Genomic DNA, 24,477 nt, shown 5'->3' with positions numbered 1-24,477 from the left:
TGCATTTCAAACAATGTATTTTCAAACAAGTTTTCGTTATAATACCTTTATATATCATTTTAAAGAGCGTTTTTCGCTGTTTCTAATCATTTAAATTACAATCGTTTTAAAACAATTACGTCTTCTTTTCAGAACATTGAATACAAGATGGGGGAAAAAAAAAAGCAAATTCACACATTTTCTTACTTCAATTCAAGCTAGGCCAAAAAGCTGCTGAAACAGCTTGCGAAATCAACAAAGCGTTTGGCCCAGGAACCATTACTACCACAGAACAATGGTGGTTTAAGAAATTTCATAGTGGTGATGAATTTTAAAGATGAAGAGCGTAGTGGTCAGCCATCAGATGTTAACAACGATCAATTAAGAGCCTTAGTTGAAGCCAATCCATGCACAACTGTTCAAGAACTTGCTTCTGAATTAGACGCAACATGTACGATTTCCAACCACTTGAGAGATTAGAAAGACAAAAAAACTTGATAAAAATTGAATTGAACAACTAAAAGAAACGTTGTTATGAAGTGTCATATTCCCTTCTTTCATGACTCGTTTCCCAACCAGATTGTGAATTGAAATGAAAAGTGGGTTCTTTACAACAACCTGCGATGCTCGGCTCAATGGTTAGATGCCGACAAAGCTCCACGACACTTCCCGAAAAAGACGGTCATGCTGACTGTTTGGTGGTCTGCGACTGGTCTCATCCAGTAGTTTTTTTGAATGCAGGCGAAACCATTACGGCAAATTATTGTCAACAAATAGATAAAATGCATCAGAAACTTCGACAACAACATCCAGCATTAATCAACAGAAAAGGCTCAATTCTCCTCCATGACAATGTCTGACTGCATGTTGCTAAATCGACCCTGCAGAAGTTGAACAAATTAGGCTACAAAACTCTGCCTCATCTGCCATACTCTCCAGATCTCTCACCTACCGACTACCACTTTTTCAAGCATTTTGACAACTGTGTGCGTGAGAAATGCTTCAAAAACCTAAACGATATCAAAAATACCTTTAGTGACTTCATCGCCACCAGAACAAGATTTTTACGTTACTGGCATAAATACACTTATTTTGTGTTGGCAAAAGTGTGTTGATTTTGATAGTGCTTATTTCGATCAATAAATTTTTGTTTAGGCCGAGATATGTTCATCTGAATTTAAAAGTTAAAAACTGAAAGAACTTTCTTGTCAACCTGACATATGTTAGAAAGTAAGAGAACAACAAATCATCGCAGACTGAAAAGAATAGGAGGAAAATGAAGAGGCAAGACGAAGTAGAAGATGAAAGTGGTGTGAACAACCTCGTCCTGCCTCTACCCTTCCACGTGACCACTGTCCATATCTCTTTCAAGTCATGTTATATATAAACATTAATGAAGAGATATATTATTTTTAATTGGAATTCATTGAGATGAGTATTATTTATTAATTTTATTTATTGCGGACTATTATCCTCATCTTTTCTTAGTTGTTTCACGTTTCAGCCAACTATTCCTCTGGCCTTTGTCAGGTGGTAACCGCGACGGATAGGAACTCTGAATCTCCTGACTGCATTACTTGGCCAAAATGTGGTGAGACGATAACAACTATGGAAGACAGTAATTGCAGCGAATGCAGTCAGGAGATTCCAAGTTCCTCATCACGGTTACCACCTGACGAAAGCCAGAGGAATAGTTGGCCGAAACGTTGTGAAACAACTAAGAAAAGATGTCGATAATAGTCTGCAATAAATAAAATTAATTAATGAAGAAACCAGTACTTGGATATGAGAGCGATGAGTAATGTCTAGTATTTTCATTGGCACTTTCATAATAGTTATAAAACTACAAGAAAAAAAATTGTTAATATAGAAGATAAAAAATAAAATTAAAAATGAATAACAAGTAATAAATCTTATGAGAAACATTTGTAACTGGAATTTAAAAGAAATCAGATTTTATTACAAATTTAAAAGTGGTTGTCTTTTACAAATTATTGTAAAAGAAATAGGAAAAAAAGAGATTGGCATTGGAACTTTTTTTTTTGTTCTTTTTTTTGTCTACAAATCAACAGTTTTTTTTTTAATCATTTTCTTTGTTTCCAGAAACCAGTTCAATTTTTTTGTTGTTGATTGATCTGCTTTTTTTTTTTTTTAATTATTTTTTTTAAATTTATTTATTTTATACTTTTCTTTACAAATTTCAGATTTGTGTGAAATGAACAGCTACCGTCCAACAGTATGATTTGAGAGGAGAGGGAAGGAGGAGAAGAGAAAGAGAGAAAGTGGGAGAAAGAAAAGAATAAATATGAAAAAAAAAAAAAATGAAAGGAACTGAACAAAAGCCTTGTTGAAATATAATATAAAAGGTTAAAAAGAAATAATCTCCCATAATATAATAATAATAATAATAAAAAAAGAAAGAAAATTAAGGTTTTAATTTTAGGTTGCATTAACAGGGAACTGGGAGTTGACACTGCTCTTTGGTCCACAAATAAATTGATTAATGAATTTAGAAAAAAAATAAAATAAAAATATTGAAGCAGATGAAAGATCAGAAATTTTTGATAAAAAAACAAAAACTTTTATGTTGAAGAGACCAAGATAAACATAACCACTTTTAACTAAATACCCATTTAATTAAAAGAGGTGTATTTTACCTAGTATTTTGGAAATATAATAAAGCTTGCTGTTTCTTTTACTAGTTATTGTGACAGATGGTTTGCGTTTTGTTTTTTTAAACTTAAATATGCCTGCCTGATGTAAAAAACTGTAAAACTTGTTTTGTTCTCTTAAGATACGACCAAATTCCAAGATATTTCACAAACACAAATGGTTAAATGAAAAATAACTTTAGAAATAACAAAACCAAGTAAAATCATTAAATGAAGTAATTACTTTAAAGTTTTATAACTTATTTAGATTTATCAGCACATGATTATAGGAGAGTAGGCAACACTTCCACAAACAACTAAAAACTCAGATGATCGATCACTGTCTGGTATAATTTTCACAAAAGGAAGAGTCAGCCAAGAAGTCTGCTCGTCATACAGATGGCATACTGACGCAGTTCAGACCTCCTACTTCATCTGTGCCAGTTGTAATCGAGACTGCTACTTGTTTATCAGCCTGCCTGGTCATAGCCGATAGTAATGAGGATCTGTCAGTTTCCCAAGACGCCAATAATAAGTATTATATTTCTTAATATTTAGCAAAAAGCTACTTTTAAAATTTAGCTGTCAATTTCAAGTAATTGTTTGGGATTTCTAAAAATAAATAAATAATGGAAATGTATAAGTAATTTATAATGGTTGCTAAGAGCTTTCAAAGAGTTTGCTAATTAAAGATGTTTGGGTTTTAAATGATGAGTCTTATCAGAAAAGAAATGGATAAAACTGCAACACTTAAAAAAGAACAGTTATCAAGCATTAAAATTAAGATAATAAAAGCAAAAATTATTTTGTTATTATTTTAATGTTAGATAACATTTTATTTGTAATTTTTCTTAATCCTATCTACAAAAGTATATATATATATATATATATATATATATATATATATATATATATAAATATACATACACAAACATTAGTGATGGGAAGGTTCCAATATTTTTCACAATTCTGATACACTTACCAGATCTTTTTAAATTTTTTACATATTTAGCCGTAGATTTTTTTGGGGGGGGGGATGACTATAAACACTTATGTAATATATGCACATATTCTTGCAAACGTAAAAATGCACTTGGGTGAGGGCGATCTATAGATTTTAGTCTTACTGATAGTTTAAAAATCAATAAATATTTTTCATTTTATCATTACTATCAGAAACAAAAATTTAAGTTTTAAACAAGATAAAAATGAAACAAAAAGAATCGTTTTTGGCATTGGAAAATAGACACAAAATTTTCCCATTCTGATTAATCATCCCAACACTAATACATACATACATACATACACACACAGGTGTTTGGCAAAATAATGCAAACCACACATTTTATATTCCAATATTTTAAAAAACCTATCATTATATCAAGAATATTGTTTCAAATTTCGTTATTGTGGTTTATATCCATTATAGATCAGTTTCTGTTATAATCTTGCTTTTATGTTAAGCAATTTGGTTTCAGATTTAGGTAAGAAAGCACAACTTAACCGAGCTTGAAATAGGGAAAATTGTTGACGAATATATAATTGTTTTTTTCATTTTCCATCACATTGGAATATATATATATATATATATATATATATATATATATATATATATTCATTATGATTGCAAATCATTTCTATGTTAGCAGATTTGGTCAGGTGATTAAACTTTTGAAGTAGGAATTTTAAAAATCTAATTTATAAAACTCACCATGCCTGAATGTTTCCATGTTTTTCAAAGTGCGTCTCCTCTGAGACGCAAGGTAATACAACGACATGAGACAAGTCAAATGATAAAAATAGCTGCTAAGGGATCAAAATAGAAATTCAACTAAACGTGGTATTTGTACACATGGTTTTGATTCTAGCTGATGGCACCCAAGTCTTTTTGTTTTTTTAAACTTTTGAAAGCACTACTATACATTGGATACAATATGACATAATAATCAATAGAGAATTGACTATAATCATAAATATGAAATCTGCATAAATTAAAATATATTTAAACATTTTATGACTGAGCAATGCTAAATGGCTAGCTAGTATATATATATATAACATGGCTTACCTAAATTTACTGCAATTTCATGGCTCATCCAATCATCAGAAGTACATCAATTCCTGATCGTTTTTATGCATTTAAATACAAATTACATTTCTATTTAAGTTTTTTGATGCACTTTGGATGATTGACTAGACGATCAGTGAAACTGCAGTTAAGTGCCAAGATAATTCACATTTATTGTTATAAAGCCCTATCTGAAAGGATATAAACCTCTTGCATTTACTCAATTATAATTTTGAGAAGTTATTTTTCATGTTATGCATATGTACCTAATTTTTTAAATTATAAATGATGATTTCTTACAGATTGTGTAGCTTACTTGCCATACACATATTTTTATAGTACTATTATATAAGATATTGGACCAAATATCCAACAGTTCATGAATATTTTTAAAAGAAAAAAAAAATTCTATTATATTTCCTTTAATGCTTTTTAAAGACTACATTTTGGTCAATAAGATCTTCCCCAGTGGAAAGTTTAACTGGAGTGACTGAATTATAGGCTGTGTGCAACATTAAAGAAAATATAATTGAAATAATTGCTTTATCATCTACAATAAAAAAAAAAAAAAAATTTACCAAGTATACATTTCTGAGAAAAACTTGAACAAAATTATGAAAGAGCTTTTTGTCTACTAATCATACATACAATGTCTTTTTCTTTCTTTTTTTACAGTTCATTCAAATTACTCAAGATAAATAATATTATTAAAAATAACTTAAAAAAAAAAGTTTTTTTTTTTTAAATTCAATGCAAGGGAGGTAATTATTATGACTTCCGGCATGTCTATTGAATAGATTTCCACCAAAATTTTAGAATTCAACAATTATATTCAATTAGATTAATCAATTATAAAATTGCTAATTCTCATCGAATGTGCTTGTAATCTATGCCTTTAAAATGTGTTTAACATTTTAGAAATAACTTGTGCTCATAAAGATGAAAAAATTGATGAAGTGACTTGATTTAAATGTAGACAAGCAAAATAGTTTTAGGTATATTTCCTCAAAAGAAAATAGCATTACATCATAAGGATTTGAAAACTGAAAGAAAAAAAATACTTTGATGATCAAAATTCTAGCAGAAATATTTCAGTTTAAGTAAATCAATGTGAGAATCGTGCATAAACAATCTTTAAAATGTTCAAACAAGATTTTTGTACTCTGATGCAACATGTAAAAGCATGAGAATCTTGATGTTTGTGCATCCTCAGTAATTTTATTAATTTTCATTTTTGTAGTTCTAAGCTTGCGTTTTGGGGGTTCTTGTCCAGAATTACCCCTATATTACAAAATAAAAATAAAGAAAAATCTGTATGATATATGTACCCATGACAAAATGAAAATATATTCCAAAAATCACATAAATTGATCAAGTAGTTTTATTTTTAAATAAGAAAATCAAATTTTATGAATATCCAAGGAGTGACCATCTCATCCGCCATCCTGAAAAAAATATCTTAAACAAGAGAGACAATTCAATAATTCATACTTACTAGATTTATATTATGTCTACAAATTTCTATTTGCTAATTTTTTTGTAATACATACAAATTCCTTTTAGTCACTTAAAAATAAAACTTGATCAATTGACATGATTTTTTTTAATAAGATATGTATGTTTCATTACGGGTATTGTATATCAAAGATTTTTCTTTACTTTTGTTTTTTTTATATACAGGGTAATTCTGGACAGGAACCTATTTTTCTTGCATATTCTTTAAAAAAACAAAAAAAAAAAAAACAAACAAAAATAACTGCAATTTAACAAGCATTGCTTGTTTTTTATCTGAGAAAAAAAATTGCTGTAACTATACAATTATATTTACCAGAATGAAATTTTGGACTTAGAATTTTCAGGAAATAATTTTACTTTCAAATTTAAAAAAAGATGGAGGTGGGGAAGAATTACTTTAAGATTCAAATTCTTTTATTACATTTCCTACAAAAAGGACAATGATTTTCTTTATTTTATAGTAAGAAATTAAAATTTTTTTTTTTTTAGTTGTACAATATTTTAAAGCTGCCTATATTAATACATTTAAGAATCCAACAATATAAAAAAAGCATTCTTAAATAAGAATTGTTGTGATTTTAAAATGTTTTAATTTACATTTTTCACGATTATATTAAAAGCAAACACACTCAACTCATTCCTTCCAAAATTAACTTTCATAGGTACATAATGCAACATAAATCCTTTTTTTCTATGCTGAAATGAAATAGTTTTAAATGAAAAATAAATATCAATAATAATTTTAAAAAGCAAAAGGGTCTCCACAAATATTTAAAAGCAAAAAAAGTTTATCTTAACACAAGATGTTTGAATTTTCTTTTGTCAAGAGTATTTTCTCAATGAATTGATATATTCACACATCTAATAATATTTATATCATTTATTATCATTTTAAGTAAATGTCCAGCAGGTTAGTAAATAACTTACAAGTCGTCGCTAGAAATTTTCAGCAGAACACAGCAATGATCGTATCAAAAAGAGAACGTTAGAATGAACCAAAAATGAATTACAGTTTGTCAAATTAGCACAGGATCATTTATATCAATGAAGGGGAGGCGGGTTGCTAGACAGAATGGAAGTATGAGGATACAAAGCTTTGTTCAGTTTTTGTTTGCGTCATGAGACAGTAGCAGAATGGAGAAGCAGATGAGGAAGATGAGGCAATAAAAGTTCTTAAAAATGCAAAAAAAAATTTAAAAAAAAAAAAAAAAAAACTAATGTAAAAAAAATGTAAAGCAAAAAGTAACAAAAAATAATAATGTAAAAAAATGCCCCCCCCCCAATAATAATGTAAGAAAAAAAAAAAAAAGAAAAAAAAAGATATGAAACAAACTTTTCTTCAAAATTAGCAGATGATAACAGGTATTTTAGTAAAGAAGGTAGAAAGGGGAGACAGAGATAGAAAACTTGTTTTAAGAGTAGCAGAATTGAAAGAGAGGTTAATTAATTTGATTTAATCAAATCAATTACAGATAGAACAAGACAGAATTCTATCAATTTCACAGTACATCTTACTTTCGTCCTAGAAATCCATACAAATGTTCAATGTGCTTAATAACTGTATCAATGAAATTTGGCTTTTCTCGGTGAAGTGAACGACTGATAGCCGTCGACGTTCCTGCTGCAGAATTACTAGTTGTCGCTGTTGCGGAGGATGGAGAGGTTGATGCCGACACCGTGACATCGGGAGCCAACTCCGTGCTGGGGCTCGGCTGGCTGCCCTTCGACAATTCCTGATGTTCTTTGGCCTCAGACGAAAGAATATGACTGCTACTGCTGCTGCTACCACCACTACTGGGACCGCCAGCTTCGTTGCCACAATCACCACTATCAGATGTAGGGGAAACAGTGCTCATCTGAAATCCCGTGGATGTATCGTCAGTATTTACAGTATCCACCATTTCATTCTCACTGAGACGGCGACGCTTTGACGGAGTTTCTAAAGAGTCTTCAATTTGTGCACTTTCCGACTGCTCCGAGGAGGCCGCAATCTTTTCTGGAGATTGCAACGTGGGAACCTGGCCCTCAACAAGATCAGCGTCAGCTACGTTGCTGGTAACCATGGCGATGTTAGTATTTGCAGCCAGAGTGTCCATGGGCGATTCTGGTGACGTAGTAGTAGTCATTAAAGAAGTGGTAGGGATCGTAGATGTAGTAGTAGCAGTACAGGTGCTATCAACACTACTAGCGGTGGATGCAGTGGTGGTGGTAGTAGAAGTGGTAGTGGTGAGAGTGTTGGTAGTGTTGGTGGTGGTAGTGGCGCCTGATGACGTACCGGCAGTCGGCGTGTTGGCTGGGGATGAGGAAGAGGATGGGGAGCAGGGAGGTTCGTCACACGTTGGGTTCCCCGTCTCCGCCTTCTGTCGTTGCTGATATTCACAGCACACCTTGTGGATGTGCTGTAGGCTGTCAGTGAGCAGGCTGCTCAGCTGCTTCGGTGGCTGCACGGAGAATATCAGCAGCATCGCACGGAGGTCACCATTAATACGCTGGCAAATCGCAAACAGTTCCGTGTCGGTTTTGACATTTTCGGTGGCGGACTTTTCAGCAGTAATGGATGCCACAAGACTGTCCAGCAGACTCTGGCCAGGGTCGTTCAACACCTGCTGATGGACTTTGGGGAAAAAATTGCAAAAGAACTGATAGATGATTGGACTGTTCAGAGACATACGTTCGTCTAACAACACTGCATTCACGTACTCGATAAAGTAATAACTGTTGCACAACAATTTGATGCAGCTCTTATCGAACTGCTCCAAATGGTAAATCTCATTCCAGAGTTTTGCAAAATACAGTGAATGCAGAGGTACACCCTCGTAAGCAACCATCGCACTCAGATTGATCAAATCCTTTGTCAGGTTGTGTTGGTTAACGGCAACTCGGCATAACAGGTCAATGAATAAGTGATATGGTGTGAAAAAATCCGAAAGAGCAGCATCGTAGGCTTCGTCAACACCGCGGGTAGCTTCAAGCTGATTTGAGAGCAAAAACATTTGAAATTGAGGTCGAGGGGGTCGGACATTCGATTTGGAACAAATTGGTTTCTGACCCCTCCGTGGGAAATAAGGGCCCATAGAGACGACAAGGTTGGAGTCCTGAAATGCTTTGTGAGAATCTCGTAGAATCGTGACTATTGTCAGAATAATATCTTTTTGGAAAGTAAGTACCATTTCTTTAAGAACCTCAAAGCAACTTTGTCGGATTTCTGGTGGAGTGTAAGAATTAAGTAAAGTGAGGAGTTTCCGTACAAATTCTGCGCGCTCGTTCCAGTTGAAGATGCATTCTTTGACGTGCAGGGTTGTTGGATTCTTCCGTTCCAGGTAATGCCTGGCAACTTTGAGGACAGGCAGCAGCAGGGTCATCAGGTCAACAATATCACCAGTCACATGGCATGCAGTTGCTTCATGGTACATGACGTGAAGAGTAAAAAAGGCTTCGGTTATCATTTGCAGTCCTTGCTGATAAATTATCAGCAAACGGTCATCAGTGCTGTCGACCAGAATCTTAAAACTATTGATAAGCGTCTGCCAGCCAGAACGGGCATCCAGATGCTGCAGATACATCTGTATCGTCGTCCGCCGAAAGTTGTTGATCGCTTTCAACTCTTCTTCCGTACTGTCAGGATGTTTCATAGCCATCACCCTCATCATTTTAAAAAGCTCTTCAACGGCGGCAGTGTACTGTGCAGGGTAGGGCGAGATATTCTTGAAAGCCCATAGGATGTTCTGGTGTTGTGCAAGCTGACGGGTAAACGACCGAGATTGTAAGCAGCAAATCCGCAGCAGGCCGTAGTAAGCCGGGAGCATGCAGCGGTTGAACATAACGACCTCTTGATCATCGTGGTCTGCAAGAATGTAGTTGAAAGCAATGTTTTTACATACGTGAGGGTTCGTTACAATTAGCTTTACATTGTCGGGGCAGTCGACACACACTTGGTACCAGAACAGAAGCATCGCCTGTTTGTTATGGTGCATTGAAATCTGAGGCTCCGATAATTTGGGCTGGAAAAGTTGCCACAAATCGGCAAAATAACGGCTGAACATGAGTTTTTCTTTCTTTGAAATCAGACAGTAGGTCATGACAGCAAAATAGCAAACCAGCTTACTGGTGCCGTGTGCCTGTGGGTCCACATAGAGGCGTGCACGAGAGACAAGCGACAACAAGTGTTCATAGATCTGATGCAGGACGGCCAAAGCATCTGACGACAGTAGAAGCTCTTTGTGGGGGCTTAAAATGCTCCTGGCCGTTCGGAAGGCCTGGCGGAAATTCAGATTTGGCACTAAGGATACTAGTAGGAAACTGGCCGCATTCCTCACACGCACGTTGTTGTGTGCAATAAGATGGGCCTCGACCCAGTTGTCCATCTGCTGGAGAACCCAAGCGTTAGCAATTTTATTCCTGGTCACTTGCGTTGAAAGCCATTCAAGACACTGATGAGGGCAGCATTCAGTAAGCTCCCAAAAACGTTGAAGGATGTACTGCATGAAAGGTGGCATTCCTGGAGGGCCTCCGATAAATTCAACCAAATAGGACATAAGTTTAAAGAAAGGCTGTGCTTGTTCAGCATTAAGTTTCTTCACGGCATTAAACAACATCTGAACTATGGCCGTTGCGAGGGAGTCGTTCCACCGGCAAAGGCTAAATATCAGGTTGCAAGTCTGGCGTACATTAATATGATCCTTAATTTGATTGTAGAGAAATGGGAAGTTTTTACCACCTATAACGCTGTTATAATCCTTCTCGGAAAGACGCAGTTGGTTGTCCTCTCCTCTTGACCGCTCCACAAGCTGAGCGATGAGTGCTATCATTTTGTCCAAAGCCAAAGGTCGGTGTTTATCTTCAGGCATAGCAATCACATCATCTTCTTCTTCGTCGTCAGAAAGAATCTCAACATAATTCTCTTGTGCCTTCTGTCCCATGTAGAAGTTAACAATGGTCGAAATAGCATTGATGTTAATTAGGAAAAAGCATTCCTCGTCGCCCATTTTGGCAAATTCAAGCAAAAAGCTGAAGTATTCTGTAAGGTGTTTGCTGTGGGGCCTTACGCCGTGCTCCAGGATGGATAACATCCGTTTGATGAATTTGGTCGCACAAGTACGGTTGCTGAGAGCGTTCGAGTCTAATACTTCCTCTGTGGAGTTAACAGAAGGCAGCAGGTCATACCGCACGCTCTTTAACTGTGTTATAACGTGGACAAGCAAGCGTTGAAACATTTGCCGCACCATTTGGTTCGGGCATTTGATAAGTATCTGTTGTGGCCACCAGTCACATTCGGACATGTGTTCCAGAAACCATTCGCATGCGGCTTGGCAAGAGTTAAACTGTTTCGTAAGCAGTTCGATCCATTGAAGCATTGTAGGTTTCTCCTTGGCATGAATGTGGGTCTCGAGGACAAAAGAAGCGCTCAGCTGCGCAGCCATGAGGGGCACCTTTCGAGGGTCGTCTCTGGGCAGCGTCGTCTGAATATAGCCACAGAGCTGAAGCATGAATCCAAAATAGGTGTGCTCAAATATGTTCTTGTCTTGCAGGAACTGCATATTGTCCTGCCATATCCAATCAGCTAGCTCTTTTGAAAGGTCAAAGTTGAACTTCTGGGGTGGCTCTGATGTGGAATCATCTTCATCTATCGGCACTTCTTTTTTCTTTGGAGAACACCGTTCATAAAACAACATGTAGGCACTATTGGTCTTCTCAAAGGAAAAATCCATGAACTTATCGGTAACCGAATCATACGTTTTGCTTGTCATTTCTCCGCCAAAACATTCAGCTGCGATTTGGCTCGGATCAAACGGCTTCACCTCGGCATCGTTGAACAGGTACCATTTGTCCTGTCCAGTTTTAGACTGGTTTATACGGTCACGGATAAAGCTGTAATAGTGACCACCATCAGCTGTGCCAGTGTGCACAGTCACCCCAATAAGCTCGTATTCGTAGCACTCCGATTCATCATCATCTGTGAAATTATTACCGCCCTTCTCATCGTCATCCTGCAGTTTATCTGCTCCCATCAGATTGACCTCCATGTATTGCGACATGTCCAAACAAAGAGGAAACGAAAAGTGAGTATTCACTTTCTCCTTCATCATAGTGACCATGTTGAATGTGTAACGCATTGTATTGAAACAGAGTATCTTGGGTAATTTACGGAAGCACGCTCTCTTCTCCGCGCGTACTTTTTTCTGGCATTTGGAACAAGTGTACATGTTATCACCTTCTAGCATATCCTTGACAGTAACCTCATCAAGCGAATCGTACAGGTTTTTCATGTCGGTGACCTGGCATCGGACGGTGTAGAACTCTTCCACGGTGCGGCTGACATGTGGACAGTCCAGGGAGACTACATTGTTCGTAAGAACGCCGCCAAACAAACTTTTCACAAGTTTCTTCATATCGGTAGACATCTCTTCGAGTTTTGTGATCAGGTCTGTGAAAAACTCTGTCATGTCTTTCTGTTCTCCAGTGTTTAACGGTTGTTTATCCATCGTGTAAGTTTTGCAAAAGCTTTTGGGGTTGTAAGCTTTACGCTCACTTTCCTGAAGATAGGCAAAGATCTTCTGTAATTCAATTAATGTGCTTTCATGTTTCGTCTGCTCTGTACATTTTGCTTGCAGCACGGACTGGCGGGCCTGAGGAATCATGTAGAGATGTTGCATACAGGTTGCCATGTAGCACGTGGCTCCAAGGTTCGTCAAACCCACATAGCCGCATTTTGACCGTCCGTCTTCATGTGGCCAGTAGTCCCAGGGATAGGGTGTGTGGGAATCTTTACTGTGTTGTTTCATCATCTTCTCATGAAGGATGGCGTAGTTGTCAACACTGGCCTTGACCATCTCAACCAACAGATCATAAGCAGCCGCTCGAGATGCTTGGCTTTTGCATTTTGGTAGACTTCGATTGCAAGGTGACGGCAAGGCAAACAGGCACCAAAAAATATCTTCGAGAAAGACGCGACCCTTTTCGGAGGTTTTGAACGGAGGGTCATGTTTCAGAATGGCAGTACAGAGGTTCAAGAGTCCAATCAAAGCGTCGTCTTCCTCATAACCATGTCTCGTCTCAAAGAAAGAACGGGAAATGATGAGATTTGCAACCTCTTTGCAAAGCGTATCCAAGTTTACTGGACTATCGGAATTATTGGTTGCATCATCTCGTGAAATATTATCAACAAAACGGCATACCAGCCAAAAGTAATCTCGACATCCAGGACCATACGTCTCTTTCTTTTCCTCTTGCAAATACGCATCATTCAACTGGGGCTTTATGAGTAGGGCTTCCTGCAAGAAGGAAAGCATGCTTGACAATATGGGCAACAGGAACGCATATCCACTCCTATTCTCAGACGTCTTTCCCAGGCATAATTGGTATAATCCGGTGCATACTTCCTTCCGTACACAAGGTTCAGGAGCCTCCAAGGTCAGCCGCTTCAGCCAAGTGTTGAAGTTGGCTGTCAAACAAAACTCGTTCTTCAATTCATCACAGGAATAAGCCCATGACACTAAAAAATTGAGTGCATAGTGAACGACTTCTGGTCGACCCCAGGTTCCAGTATTGCAAAGGCTGGTCTCGATTGGAATAGCGGCATCAAAGAGAATTTGCATGATAATCTGCAGGTCGGTGCTTACATTCAGCATAGACATTATCGTCTGGTTCAGTCTTGGAACGACGATCTTGTCGCAGTTACTCTTCTGCCGTTTCATTTTCTTTCGTGGTATTTCGTAGTTTTCAAATACATCGTCATGTCCAGCTTCGGCGTCAGACCTTTCCACTGAGAACTGGGTAATTAAACGCAACAGGTAAGCAAGGCATTCTTGATTCCACTGGTTCCAGGTCTCACCACCTTTTGCTTGCAATGTGCCAGACTTGAAGATGTTTACCAAGTGGCTGAGACCTCCTTTAGATACAAACTGTTTCGTCCAGATCTCTTCGGGCATTTCCTGACCCTCAACACTCATTTCCGAGTCGGTGTCACAACTGCTCGACTGGGAAGCGGATTTTTTCTTACTCCTTGGATTCTTTGAAAGGGACTCCACAATCTGTAAAGAATACATGAGCCGGTGCGGCCGCTGAGGATCAAGAAGTCGGCTCCAATCGATTGTGTCCTCTGGTTGTTCAGGTTGTTCACTGGGGTTCGACGGCATTATACTTTTAAAACCATCCAGCATCTCGGGACTAGTCGGAAGCAGCATAAGCAGCTCCCATACACGGCGGGAGAAGATCTTGGCCTTGCTCTGCAAATTCCACCTCTCCTTGTTTTCCAAATCAGCAGTCTGGAAACTGAGATTGCTAAGCTGCTCAAGAAGCGTGAGAAGTCTCTCAAAATTTGGATCCTGCAGCAGAATCATCATCGGTAAATGCTCAGGACTGGGGGAAGGAAGGCAAGAAGACGGTAAGGTGCCGTCCATCTTCCGCTGGGGTCGGCTGGCACCAACAGACACAAAAACAAGCTGTAAGTCTTTGAACTGCATCTCACTTAACGTCTTCTCGTCGTTATCAACGGTTAATTCCTGTCCAAGAGTGATCATGCGGATTGGTCCATCACCCAACATGGCACCGAGAATAGGAGAAAGCATCGAGTTGCCATGGTTACCAGATGACTGCTGCCGCTGAAGCTGCTGCTGTTTCTGAAGGGCTTCCCACCATCGAGCAACCTCGGCACGAAGCTCGGCAATAAGATCAGTAGACAACATATCCAATGGGGTTTTCTCAGAAATTCCGGCTGGTTGTAACAAAATGCGAATCGGACTGGACTGCTTTTCTTGCACGTTACGCAGATGACTGACAATGCCACGCCCATCGATGTGCCAGTTACGTAAATGGTAGGCGTATCGTTTACGGAAACCTTCCAAGTGGTTCTTCAGAAGAATCAAACCGCGTTGTATGACGAGAAGATTCATATCTGGATTCTCTTCTACGTTTTGCGAGGCTGTGAGTAGGCTGTCCATACACCGCCAAATAAACTCTTCCTCCTTCTCCAAGTGACCATTTCCGTAGTTGATGTAATAATTATTCAAGAACTGGATAGCAGTAATACTAACGTCTGTATTCAAAGCGCGTAGAGCAATTTGCCAGAGTTGATCCATGCCACAAACTTGATCCTCGGATAATGGAGTATCCAGTGAAGCATTGGCGATGCGAGCCAAGTGTGACAACTGCTGGAAGAGGTTTAGTCCGATCATACTCATCGATTCAGGTTTAAGCTGTGGCATTTTTTCTAAAAAGATGTGCTTAAACGTATCCAAGCACATTGCATGGTGATGGTCTTTACTCTTTGCCTGGTTGAAAAACCAGCTGAGACATTCATCAGAACAGTCCGGATCAGTGGCCAGACAGGCCCACAGGTTGTCGACCTGCTCAAGGCTCAGGCGGAAGCTCTCTGGTGAGCCAGGGGCACTAAACACACCAGTCAAAAACTGCAACCGTACCTTTATTTGCTCCTTGTGGCTGTAGAGGCTGTGGGTTTTCTGGCTGGTGCTTTTGTGGTTTTCCGTGTAATGTACGAGATCGTTGAAGAAATGAGACATCATGTCGAGCTCCTTTTCTGCCCACATTGTCACTGCGTGGTTATCCGAACCACTTCGGTATTGAGGAAAAGAACTGAAAATCTTGGGTAGTAAACGTAATGAAACAACCACCGACTTATGGGCAGCAACGTTTTCTATGCAAGCTTCAATAAATTTGATCTTAATCCGCCTGTCAGGCGAATAACATACCAGGGTATATAAGTCCTTTTCAGCTTCAACAACTAAACCATCGGGCAAAAGACAAGCAGTATCATCTTGCACAAGGTCCCATAGAAGAGTATTACCCTTCTTACAGACATCATCAAATGTGAAGTTTGTACACGATAACACTGGCACTTCTTTCTGGGATGGCCTGGGGTGGATAACATGTGGCATGTGGGTGTGGTACATCGAAGCCATACTGGCCAGGTGCTGCTGCATCTGGTGTGCATTAAAATGCGAATGAGCATTTATTTGTGCAAGTTCTTCATCGCTAAGCACCTCCTCTCCATCAAAGTCTGCCATATTCTTTTCAGATTTTGTGCTCATACGAGAACTGTGACAGCTTCCCTCGGGGCTTAAGATGTCTTCTATGTAGTCACTCTGGATGTGCCCATGGGGATGGGCCTGTATATGCTGGATATAGTTGGCACAATCAAACATCTCAGCCTCCTCCCCACGGTTCTCGAATTCCTGAGCCGACTGCGATGATGCAACCCCTTGGATGCTACTGTCTGCACTATCATGGTTGGCTGAAGTGGATGGTCGTGCTTCGGAATCATGTGAATCTTGAGAGTCTTGCGATAAGTTTCCAGCATCAGAGATGGTCATCTTTTTATCACCTTTAGGCCCAACGTCAAGTTCTTTACAGTGAGTAGCAGCCACACCGTCACTATCATCACGAGCTTCAAGTGAAACAGCTCCAGTCCGAATTCCTTGGAGACGGCTACTATTTTCAGATCGCTGTAATCCAGGACGGATGCGATAGTGTTTCTTTCCCTGTCGCTGGAAGACAAGACAGGCCTGTTTTAACAAGCCCTGTTGCTGAACTCGATGTTCTTGTAATCCGTGTTGACTCTCATAATGTAATTTTGCCCCGTGCATCAGTTTTGCTTGTCTGGACTCATTAGCCTCAAAATCCGAACTATCTTCACTTTCACCATGACACGGATGTTTTACGTGAACCATCTTATCATGCTTCAACATGTCCTCATCAGATTCTTCGTATTCGGATTCCATATCCTCTTCCTCCTCCTCTTCCTCCTCCTCAACTTCTTCCTCCTCCTCCTCTTCTTCCTCCTCCTCCTCTTCTTCCTCATCGTCATCTTCGTCTTCATCAGAACAAGTTCCCTGGCCAGTATCCCTGTAAGTTTGTGAATTTCTACCACGTGATGTTCTTGGTTGACATTTAAGGGGTACTGGCTGGCGCTTCACACCTCGTCGTTTTTGGATACCGTGCTTAAGGGCTGCACAAATCTGTCCCTCTCCTGCACTTGACTCACTGCATTCCACGTCACTCTCGCTGCCACTGCTGCCCCCACCTACTTGCCGAGGGGACACAAACTCCTTGGCCAGATTAGAAAGCTGCGCGTTATCTTCTAAGTCACTCTCATCACTGTTCTCGCTATTGCCAGAAAATTGTTTGGGACCCTTTCCGGACATTTTATGGCAGTGGTTGGAACTGTGCTTTTTAGAATGCATGCCCGATTGCTGACGAGACGAGACTATTTTACTATCGATTTTGCTAGAGTCTTTCTGAGGGTCGTCAGTCGGAGATTGGTCATTTTTAACATCGGCAAGGCCAACTCGCTTACCGGTGTGGGTGTCTGTAACTTTGTCGTTCTCCACTTCGGACAACTGCAAGCTTTCACTGCTACTCATATCTGGCTTGACAGCTTTTCCGTGTTCAATGTCTTCTTCGTCATCCTGTTCTAAGACTGGACCAATGGCCTGGGGCTGATCAGCAGGTTGTTGGTGATGGACGGCAGCGACGTGACTCTGGGATGTAGCACATGTACTCCAGATACACTTGAGTAGGGCAGACGCAAGGTAGAGCGTGGACTCTGTGTGCGCCGAGGGGTCAAGGGAAGATACAAGTTTGGACAAGTGCTGCACCAGCAGTAAGTCAAGATTTTTTATACGTGGGATCAGAATGTCATACACCTGCTTGCTGCAGTGTTTTAACTGACTGGCAGCCCAAATACAGTCGATGTGTTCATTTGTGATCTTCCCTTCTACGGCTAAAATGTTGAGGATTATCTGACTCTGTTTAATGATTTCAACGTGCAAATTAGGTCCAAATATGTGCTCAATGATCTTATTTTCAAGAAGCCATTTAGCAAGCAGGTTACCAACGTTTTCAGCATCAACAAGAGTATCATTATTACAACATTCATTATACAAATCAATTTGGCGGTTAATTTGGGCAATACCAGCAAGTCGAATAGTCAAAGTGGAACATGTAAAATACTTAAAAGCTAAATCCAAACCTTCTTTGTCGTAGGTGAAATGCGTGTCCAATGGTTCCTTTACTGCGGCCCACATGAGGTCAGTCATATTCCGGGTACCGGCCATCCGAAGATCTTTGTCGGATAACTTACACATGTAGCGGATAACAGCAGTCCTCAATGGTACAATGTACTGCATGACCGTAGCAATATTCATCCATAAGCGAAGATTTGCGATTATATTGATGAGCGTATGAGCCACGGTGAAGGGGAGTGTGTCAGGGGTGGCCTTTTCGAAGCACTGCTGCAAGGCCTGCACTCCGTTGCTATCACAGAAAAAACAAACATTGCGCAGAAGGTAGAGCGGGACTTCAGAATCGGAGATTTCACAGTAGTTGTTGAGGGCCCGAGTCTCTTGCTGGGATAGCTCCTCCAACGAAGAATGGACGACATGTTTATAAGCCACATACGAAGGAAAGTTCATGAGAAAGACTTTTGTAACTAATTGAAACAACTGGTCCCTTTCTTTCATCGTCCATACCTCGTCGGTTTCTTCCTGCTCTTCCTCCGTTTCAGTCTGATCCACTTCATCCGGTTTCGAATCCTCGGGTGATACTTTATCCTTGTTGTTGTCGTCGGAGTTTTCGGGGGCCGCCGGGTCGTCCTCCTGGTCCTTCTCGTTCTCCTGTTCCTTTTTTTCTTTGGAATAATCTTTCGGCAAGGTCTGTATGTGGCGAATGGCGACCGTCAACATGATTTGAACTATGTTGTTAAATCGCTCGAAGTTCTTGAACTCCTTGTAGCAGCACATGCATTGTTTCTGCGGCCAAACGTTGACATACTGGATCACAGACAGAATCTCGTTCTTGCCGAGACGAAGACCTCCACCACTGTGTAAGCGATCGTCATGGCTTTCGAACAAGGACAACAGACCAGAGCAAACATCACACATCGTCGCCGGGTTGTTGTTGACACACACAGTGCAAGCAACTCTTGCTCAGTAGCTTATGAACGATTCCATACGGTAAACGGGTAAAATCGAACCGGTATCCACGCGAAGGTTTTGTTTTTCATTTCATACACATTTTTCAAGATTCAACAATCCGCCATATTGTTTTTAGACGTTTTTTTCTTTCACCGGGAACGAATTTTAGTAAAAAAATTTTGAACAGAGTGATCTCCCCTTGGCAGAAATTAGTTTATCGTGATTTCATTGGCTAAAAATCAGCCACACGCAATGGCGAACACTTTCTCCTCTTCTTACGCATACATGAAACAAGGAACAGTTTATATTTGAAAATACTTTTTAAATACTATTTTTTGTTAAGGATATTAAAAAATCGCTTAAGATCTTTAACAATAAGTTTTAGGAAAACAAAAAAATATTTTCCTCTTCTGTTTCAGAATCATATATTTTGTTATTTACTTCCAGCCCATCTATACCTGCTCCCACCACTCTCACCCGGGAAGAGAGGAGAACTTCGAATGGAAAATAGATTTTAGAAATAGAAATCTCATCAAAATAATAATAATAATTTTTTTTAATTAAAAATATTGTTTTCTAAAATTTCACGAAGAATTTTGCCTTGGGTTTTCGTCTTGATTCAGTTTTATTTATAAGCTAATGTTATTCAACTTTGAGAATCATCATTATCATCAACAACAAAGGAAAGTCGCAAAGTTTTATTTTATTATAAATTAATAATAATGAAAGTGTTTGCCTCTCTTTTGCTTTTCTATTGTATTATTATTGCACAAAATAAATAAAAACAAATCAAATTAAACTTTTAAAATAGTTTTTGTTTTAAAGAAAGTCGATAAACAAATAACTTATTTGTCGTTGTTGCCCTGCAAATGACCCGCAATTCTTATTTACGAATTCAAAATAAATTGTTTTGTTTACTTGTTCGTTTTGACTTTCTTTGTTATTACTTTTATATTTGTATGCATTTTACACAATAACAATTAACTTTTTTATTTTAATAATAATAAAGTATTTACTAAGGTTAAAAAATCGGCTTTCGTTAAGAGACGCACTTTGTTTACAAAGCCATTCGGCGGAAGTGACGTCAGATAAATTTTTAGGTACGGATGATCAACACTTTATTGTGTATTTTTTTTTTTTTTTTTTTTTTTAAAGAGCCACTATAAAAATCGAAGTTTTATTAAAGTATTCTTTATTTGAACTTTTAGGTGATTATGCACTTATTGAACCGCGGTATTTTTAGATAATATTTTCAAGTTAAATTGAAGTTTTACAATATCTTTTTTTAATTAAATTGTTAAGTGAAAGTACAGAATAGTTACAAAACAACCTCCCCTCTCCATGTTAAGAATGGTTGGCTGACGTACACGAGTGAGGCAGGCCCCCGTAGCGAAATACTCATCGGCTCCAATGTTGTACGACACGCGTTTCAGGGAGCGTTCATTAATCTTAAAAGAAAGGAAATGATTTTGGCGTGTATGATGGCCTTGTTGTTGTTGTTGTTGTTGTTATTATTATTATTATTTTGACTTGAACTTTGCGATTTTCGGATTATTTTGTTATATATATTTTGGGGGGGCATTTTTATTTTTTATTTTTGAATAAAAATAATTATTAAAAAAAGACAGTCGTGTCGTGTTCTCGTCGAATAGTTTTTTTTGTTTTTTTTAATAAAAAAAAATAAAAGGTATTCGTGCACTTATTGATCCGTGCGTTATTATTTAGAAAGCCATTCTTAACATGGGGACGAGAGGGTATTGTGTACCTATAGGTGTATCAGAATTTTTGTAGGAATTTTTGACACCCCTAACACGAAACTGCGAATAAAATATTTAAAAAATCGTAATTTCTCTTTTAAAAGTGGGTTGTTTATTTTCTTTATGGATTATACTTCCAAAATAAACTATTAAAGTTGTATAAAAAGTAATAGAAATATTTTTTTTGTATTTTTTAAAAAACAGTAATGAAATTAATTGAATTTTACGAGTTCAGTATTTTTCAATTTTTAAACTTAAAAAATCTATCAAAACTTTTCTATTGATTCTATTTTTACGATATTTTCAGCGTCAATGTGAAATTTTATGCTCTTTCCAATAAACCGAATATAATATTTTAGACAAAGGTTTTTTTTTTATTCACGCCCCCCCCCCATTTTGAAATGTCTATTAAAAAGTAAATAATTAATTTACTCACTAAAGTTTTATATATCACAAATTGAAGATAACAAACCAATAACTAATATATTCAAATTTAAAACAAAAAAAAGAAGTGTTTTTTAGAAATTTACCCGTAAAGTCCGAAGTTTAAAACCTTTTTTTTTTTTTTATCACGTTTTCTTTTTGTTTTTTGTTTTTTAAAATGAAACCTTGGTTCTTGCTCCTTTAATTGAAGCAAAAATTAGGGTTTGAATTACATTTTTCGAGTAGTTATAAGCTTGGAAAGACAGGGGGTCGAATTATTCAATATTTTTCATGAAGTTTCTGACACACCTAGTGTACCTATTCTGTACTTTCACCTAACAATTTAATAAAAACGAAAAAAATATTCAGCAAGTGCTAATCTGTACTTGCACCAATTTTCTTGTTAATAATTACCTAAAATTATAATCTCCGACCAAAAAAAATATCTTGCACTTAAAAACATGATAACAAAATAATCCGAAAAGCAGAAAGTTCAAGCCAAAACAATAATAATAATAAAAAACAAGGCCACACACACCAAAATTCTTTTCTTTCTTTTTAGATTAATGAACGCTCCCTGGAACGTGCTGCGTATAACATCAGAGCCGATGCATATTTAACTATAGGGGTCTCACTTTGTCCGCCAGACTTCAGCACGGTTCAATAAGTGCATAAGTACCAACTTTTATAAGAAAATTATAACATTTATAATAAAATATGTTTATTGAACTATTTTTGTTTTTGTTTTTTTTTAAATAAAACATCAGATGTTGGTAATTTTTTTATACATCTTCTATAATATAAATCTCACATGTCTGTTTAAATGTATGTATGTACGTATGTATGTTTGCATGTCTGCCTAAAACTTTTGACAGAGATGACAGATTTTCACGAGATCAGTATCATTTTGAAGCTCAACCCTTCAGACAACAAATATTGAAAAATTGGCTAAAAACATTAATTCCCTCACCCTCAATTGGGCACTTTTCTTCTGGGAGAGATCGCTTTTTTCACCGATATTTTCAAAAGTCATCCCCTCTTTCTGATTGACTAGCCTTAATTTAAACCTTCGCCACTTCCGATTTGATGATGGCCAGAACAGCAAAGATGTTTTGGGTTTTTTTTCACGTTCTTATCCTCCTTTGCGGTACAGGTTCGAGCCTGTCTGCCTACTACCACTTTTTTTTTTTTTTTTTTGTTTTTGCTCAATACACACCTTCAAACACCACGGCTAGTCAAACATAAAAATATAACTTATAAAAAAATATGAACTATGTTTTCTCCAACGAGATTTTGTTTTTAAAAAATATTTATGAATAGTTTTTTTTTTATGAATATTTATGAATAGTTTTTTCTTTTCTTTAAATATATTTATGAACTATCTTTTTGTTTGATTAAAAAAAACAGTCCATAAACATATTATTGAAAAAAAAAAAAATTTTATATATATATATATATATATATATATATATATATATATATATATATATATATATATATATATATATATATATATATATATATAACAGTTCATAAATATTTTTTTATAATAATTCTATTTTTATGTTTGATATGAAAAAAAATAACCTGGTGTTTTATTAAAACAACAACAACAACAACAACAAAAACAGTATATTAAGGATATCCAAATGTTGTGTAAAATCACCAACATTTTATACACTATCAGCTACGTCATCATTTTGTGTTTGTGCATACTTTTTACGGATACCATTAAATGTTTTAATTGAACCAGGGAAGCAGCTTTTTTTGTTTGTTTTTTGTTTTGTTATTGCTTATGTTAATTTTATTAATTAGAGACCTCCATACATTTTTTGAAAATAGGTGCTAAAATCAAATTGACCCCCCCCATAGGAATAAACATCTTTTAACAATTAAAATAATTTTAAGTTGTAGTTAAAATTGCAATTTGATAATTGTCAATAGTTATTTTTTATATTATACAAAAATGTTTTTTAAATTGTAAAATCAAAAATCTGTTTAAAACTTCATATTGCGGAATATTAGAATCTAAGTCTATTTAAATGTTTCAAAAATTAATTATTTTTTAGAATTGTTTTTTTTTGTTGTAGTTTAGCTAATCATAATATATATTATTGAGAAAAAAAATGTTAACTTTTTTTTAAACATAACATTGATTTTATGCCCATTTTTTATTTACAACTTCATGGTAAATAAATAAGTAATATATATATATATATATATATATATATATATATATATATATATATATATATATATATATATATAACTATTTTTTGTTTAAATTCTTCAGCTTTATAAAATGTTGCAATTTTTATAAACCTAAATTTATTTTGTTTACTTTTCGTAATATGAAAGAGGGGAAGAGGGGTTAGAACGAATTTAGGTAAAAATGGCGCTGGTAAAAGTGGCAAATGTGAATAAATAAGTAGGCTCATAAGAGTAGTGGTAGATGGACAAAAATCGGAGGCCTGCAATATAAATGCTGGAGTCCCTCAGGGGTCAATACTGGGCCCAACTCTCTTCCTGATCTACATCAATGACCTCCCTAAACACATACTTAAATCATTCGTTGACATCTATGCTGATGACACGACCATCTACGGCAACACATCAAAGGCTGTAAATGACGAAGTTCTCTCGGATTCTCTCTCCTCTGATCTCGAGCGCGTGGTTCAGTGGGGGAAGATGTGGCTAGTTACCTTTAATGCATCCAAAACCAAACTCCTATCCTTACATCATCAACGCTCTGATCCCCAGCTGGCATCAATTGTGATGGATGGCTCTCGTCTGGGTGAGGCCCCGTGTTTTGACAAGCTTCTGGGTTTGACCTTTACTCCTGATCTGAAATGGAACACGTACATCAAGTCTGTTGCCAAGGTCGCTGGAAAGATGGTGGGATCCTTCTACCGCTCCAGAAGATATCTCACTACTGATGCAATTCTCTATCTATATAAAAGCCAAGTACGGCCAAGGATGGAATACTGTTGCCATATCTGGGCAGGAGCTGCCAAAAACAGCCTATCATGCCTTGACAGAGTACAAAATAGACTTCGTGGCTTAGTGGGGGATGCCCTTTTCTCTAACCTGCAACCCCTCTCCCACAGAAGAGACGTTGCGAGCCTATCCTTGTTTTATCGTTATTTTCATGGCAG

General features: G+C 37.1%; 2 protein-coding genes across 4 annotated transcripts in view; both read right to left on the bottom strand.

Annotated features, from left to right (window-relative positions):
* LOC145284835 (xylulose kinase-like) overlaps nt 1-24,477 on the bottom strand; it is a 225,628-nt gene that overhangs the window by 126,912 nt on the left and 74,239 nt on the right. The window lies entirely within an intron of this gene.
* On the bottom strand, nt 1,913-22,619 carry LOC145284834 (ubiquitin carboxyl-terminal hydrolase 34-like). The gene has a single exon (XM_080133810.1). The coding sequence runs from the start codon at nt 19,107-19,109 to the stop codon at nt 7,725-7,727; it is 11,385 nt and encodes a 3,794-aa protein (XP_079989936.1). The 5' UTR covers nt 19,110-22,619; the 3' UTR covers nt 1,913-7,724.

This window comes from Euprymna scolopes, chromosome 9, assembly GCF_053919585.1.
Source record: "Euprymna scolopes isolate OS-2025 chromosome 9, ASM5391958v1, whole genome shotgun sequence".
In the NCBI taxonomy this organism is placed as follows: Eukaryota; Metazoa; Mollusca; class Cephalopoda; order Sepiida; family Sepiolidae; genus Euprymna; species Euprymna scolopes.
This window is presented reverse-complemented; position numbering and strand designations above follow the sequence as displayed.